The 5,000-nt window shown below is 40.5% G+C and overlaps 1 protein-coding gene across 2 annotated transcripts in view; it reads right to left on the reverse strand.

Moving 5' to 3' along the window:
* Nucleotides 1-1,519: 1,519 nt before the first annotated feature.
* LOC138032708 (uncharacterized) overlaps nt 1,520-5,000 on the reverse strand; it is a 15,254-nt gene continuing 11,773 nt past the window's right edge. For both annotated transcript variants that reach the window (XM_068880413.1, XM_068880412.1), the window contains exons 6-7: nt 4,918-5,000; nt 1,520-3,519 (exon numbers count right to left, since the gene is read on the reverse strand). The exon at nt 4,918-5,000 is cut by the window's right edge and continues 1 nt beyond it. In XM_068880413.1, coding sequence (XP_068736514.1) covers nt 3,457-3,519; nt 4,918-5,000 — 146 coding nt within the window. In that variant the 3' untranslated portion in view covers nt 1,520-3,456. The remainder of the gene's footprint in view (nt 3,520-4,917) is intronic.

Consider the following 5,000-nt stretch of genomic DNA (forward strand, 5'->3'; position numbering starts at 1 on the left):
GAGATTTGAGGGGATCCCTCTTGGGGAATCTGCAGAAGATTTTAAAGGGTGAATGTTGAAAAAAGGAAAATTCGAGCATCTTCGGGGATAATTCAAGGTTAATATCTTTCAAATTGTTGATTTTGTGCCTTTTCAAACAGATTATGCTTGTGTAACTTCTTTTTTTGAGAAACCGCACAGGCCAAAAATGTTTTTCGTGTTTAGTTTAAGGGCGTCGACCGAACCGTCCCTGAACTCGATGAAATGCCCGAATGTATATGCTTGAAGTGCGTGTTATGGACGAAATTGAGAGAAGTGACCCTTGCACTTAATTGAACAATATTGGACAAATTGCCCAGTTGAGTGTTTAGTATAGTTGTTTACTTACAAGTGGATGATTCGCCGCAGTCATCACTTTTTTGTGCGTGCTCTCGTCTTTCCAAATGCTCGGGAATGTGATGCATAATCTACAATGGCCCAGGAGGGTCACACTCCAGTATTAATTTTGTGAATCGTCACCAGTTCTCTTACAGGTCACAGCGGATAAGCTAAAATGGCACACTTTCCCGGCAGGCACAAAACACAGGTCATTGTTTCACCAATACAGAAAAGATACCAAAATATTTCGCTTCTAAAATTGCTATTTCTCGAACACTTTCAACCCGCCCATTCCACTGTTTACCCTTTTCTGTTTTCGTTTAAACTCAAGTATGCGCAATGAGACCGGAACCCACGTTTTCTAGGAAAATGCAGTCCATTATCCCAGAGTCTTTCCGGGCGCTCACCCGCTGACCAAAAAGCCCGAGGATTCTGGGTACCAGATTGACGTAAAGGAAATTCGTTGTGGCTACACAAAGCAGAAAATTCCCCGGCCCTGATCATCTTAACCGCGCGACATTGGGAACTAGAACTTAAAACTGAAAATAGATTTTTAAAAACTATAGACTTTTTTGCAGATACGGCGGCCATTTTGATTTCCATTGTTTCAAATAGCTATTATGGGATGGCCATATTCATTTGCCCCCTGAGCATCCCATAATGTCTTTCGAAACAATAGAAATCAAAATGGCCGCTGTAACTTCAAAAAGGTCTCATAAAGCCAAGGGAGAGGTCCCGGGAACGAGGTCAAGAATGGGTCTTTAAATGGTAACTTTGTAAGCTACATTTAAGTTTCTTCAAACCAGAGTAGATCAGACTGTCTTCCAGTATAATCTATTTCGTTACTTCGTTCATTTTATTTAATAATTTTAGGTACTGTTTAATAAACGAGCAGGAGTGTTTTATCGGATTTAAAACCACGTGGCGCAGTCGAGTGGTTTTAGACTCGCAAAACACGACATGCGAGTTTATTGAACGACTTCAAAAACATTCCACAAAAAAAAAGTCCCTCGGGAGTCCAAACAATGGTGCAAAATGTGAGAGAAGTTCATGGATGCATACAAGAAAAACATGCCGGGCCTCGTTACTATTTCTGACTGACTCGTTCCCATGTCACTCAAACGTCAGAACTTTACTGCAACGAGAGTTCAATGTGAAAGTAATAAGAATAATGATACTAATCCACTGTTCAACATGACATTAGCTAGAATTTTGTACAACGCATCAACATTATACTGAGCTATCATGATTAAACTTACACGAGCATTAAATTAAAACGAATTGTACCATGCCAGATACGAAAAAAAAATTTTTTGAAGTGGCAAACATTACGTGGAAACGTATTCTTCATCTAACGCAGCGGCACCAGACCCCAAGGAATGGGCACAAAAACCATTGCAAAACCAAAACTTAAGGAAAAACCATTAAGGAACAGCTACAGATTGACGTAGAATGACCAAATCTATCCGCCTCTCTTAAATCCCCCCACCCCCCCCCCCGATCAATTCCAAAAGCTTCCACGGCCCTCTACACCATGCTCGACGTTTGGCCCGCTACATCATGCCGTCAGAATATTCAATTCTTTACATAGAGAATTCTAACGAGGAGTGTACATGTTTTATCAGGACGGGACGTGTTATCGGTGTTTTGATAGGCCGTTTCGCTCATGAATATTATATTGGTTTTGCAATAGACAGCGTGACTTCATCACGAATTGATGTTACTTTTTTTACATTTTTATTCCCAACAAAACTGCTTTCATTATGCCCATCGCGTATTCTTGACAAGCAGTCAGCTAAGCTTTGTCAAATGAGCCGCGTGAAAGCCAAGTTTTTTTGTGTAACACTTGTTCTCAGAATTTTGGTCATACTTCAGTGGAATGCTTAGATCAAAGCTCGGATAGTGGACGCTTTGCGCACTTTTTGGTTTCTTTGCAATTGCGGAAAGATTAAGTCAAATTCGGTGCCCTTATTCAGGACGGGTTGCCCTATCTCCGGACGAAAGTTACGAGATAAATAATCTTCTAGATCATTGCAAAATACATCATATAAAAGTCAAATGAGGAAACTTTCCTTTAACTTGAAGAAAATACATGCAGTTTGTCCGAATTGTAAAGCATTTTCTCCCATTTTAGCGAAGAAGTAATCAGTATATTGAAAACACTCAAAGCTGAATTGCAGCAAGCTTAGTCTGAAATTTCAGCCGTCTCCTCCCTAACCCTAGTAGCCCCCCCCCCCCCCCCCTACTACGGTTAGGGAGGAGACGGCTGAAATTTCAGACTACGGAAAGTTAAGACCGGTGACTGATGGGAAAAAACAATTGGAAAGTGGATTCAGTGGACACTATTAGTATTTTCGAATTTCAATAATCTTTTTTTGCAAAACACTTTTTCCTTCACGGCGCTGACCCTACTGTTTGCTATCCTTAGTTGTCCGGAATTCAGCACACCTCGCCCAAAATGCAATTTCACTCTTTAGTAGTCTTGCTCGGACATACGAAACTGCAAACGGAAAATTCTTATATGCTCAAGACATAGTCCTTTTAGCTTAACTTATGTCGAAAAAAAAAATCTATCGCGCATTTTGCAAAAACAGATCGCTCAATATTGAAAAGACGATTCGACGCCCGATAAAATTTTACTTAGCTTAACAAAAACTTGAATCTTCCCACCTAAATAGAGCGTAGCTTGGTCACGAAAAGAACACTAACGCAGGCAGACTAGTCAATAACTCTTTCAAACGTATCGTTCGGATTTGTTTCGTTTTTACAACGAAATCTACCTTATTCCAAAATGGCCGCCATTTAAATATTCTCTTGTTTTCATTCAAATAAGCCATTGATGCCCCGTTCTTAAGCTTAAAATTCAAAAGAATATTTCATCTTGAACGAGGCAACAAGGGCCAATTTGTATCCGCATAAATCAGCGGCCATTTCGGAATAAGGTGTATACAGAATCGTAAAGGCCAAGTGTCCGGAAGTAGGGCAACATTTATCAATCTATCTATCTGTCTGTCTGTCTTTCTATCCTAACTTGGGAATGACGTTGCTGGAAACTCTGTGGTCACCAAGACTGCTGAATTGAAGTAGCCCTGTGATCTTCTATAATGAACGTGTTTCTTTGGTACTGACAGGGCTAAGGAGGCCGGTAGAGAAGGAAACTTCCTGTTAAGAAAAAAAACGAAAAAAAGCGAAAAAAGAGTTCAGTGGCCAGAAAATTCAACTGGATCATGGAATATAGTGCCTTCAGTAATTGCTGTCGCAGTGAGCGAGCGTGAAGCGAACGACCGAGGCAGCTCTCTAATCGGGAGAACACGTTTTTATTCGAAACGCAAGGGATTGTGGTCAGGGGCGCAAAGAATTGTGGTTATGCGCGAATGGAGGAATTAACATGCGCGGTATGAAGATTGGACCCTGCTCTGTTTTTCATTTCGCTTCTTGTATCCTCAAATTGAAATACAGATAGTTTCACTGTCACGCAGCAAAAAAATTCAAAATCGTGCAATGCTTGCAGCGCTATAAGAAACAAATCTTTCAGCCACCTCTCCAATTCTCAGGTCTCTGCAGAAAATCGTTTCTGAATTATTTGCCAATGCGTTTCACGCAAATTTACAGAGTTTTGTAAGGAGATGCCATGTAGTCAACCAATATAGCGGCCGGTAAGCTACGAAAACATCTGGAGTTCACTCTGCGATGAAAGCGCTTACTTTTCGCTCATGAGATAAAATACATGTGTATGAAGACATCTCTAAATGTACTTGAAAGGCTCAAACTGTTGAGATTTATAGGGATATACTTTTTCCCCAACCAAATAGCTGTGAATCATGGTGTCACGCAAGGCGAAGGAGGTCCAATTTGGGGTCCAGTTTAGGGGTCCACGTTTTGTACGGTCCCTGCTCAACACCTATTAAAATCTCCCTTAAATTCCACGCACAAACCGTCGTTAAATTACCGCAAGCATAATTCAGCATCTCCCTTCCCTTGGGCAGCATTTCTACCATTTAGGTAAACTAGTATTATTACTAAGTTTTCAAAAAGAGGTTTCCCGTTTCGAGAAAGAAGCTAGACTTGGCTAAGTGTACTGTATTTTTTTGCGGCCTCTGATTCACTCACTTGCGCTTTAATTTATCTTATTTATTTGCCATGATGATCACAGAGTGTTTGAATAGTAGCCTGGTGAAACATGGTATACCGTTCATCGTCCTTGGCCCAATTTGATTGAGCTAATCCTAGAATGCGCGGGAAACTTCTGTTGCAATCTATTTCCTGAAAAAAAGTTTCCCCGATCTCGACTTGTAGCTTTCAAAATTGACTCGGCTTTTCAGTACTCTCCTTTAGCATTACGTTACAAGGTTAAGGTTAAGATTTTTCAAGATTGACTTCTTCTAATGTAAAGTTTCGCCGAATATCAGCGTTGCACAGCATGGGGGAGTAGAGAAATAAATTCCTTGGTTAATTTGTAATCTGGGATTAGCGCTAATCGGCTTTTGAACAACCGGGCCCTGCTCTGATATAGTACGTTGAAAAAAGGCTTTCGAATGAAACTGATTTATGAATACCCACCTCTCTATATTTGGCAATAACAAGGTCCTTAATCTCCTGTGGGATTAAAGGACCAAACAGTTTTCTTTGACGTATGACAAAAA

The sequence above is a fragment of the Montipora capricornis genome, chromosome 14, assembly GCF_036669925.1.
Source record: "Montipora capricornis isolate CH-2021 chromosome 14, ASM3666992v2, whole genome shotgun sequence".
Taxonomy (NCBI): domain Eukaryota; kingdom Metazoa; phylum Cnidaria; class Anthozoa; order Scleractinia; family Acroporidae; genus Montipora; species Montipora capricornis.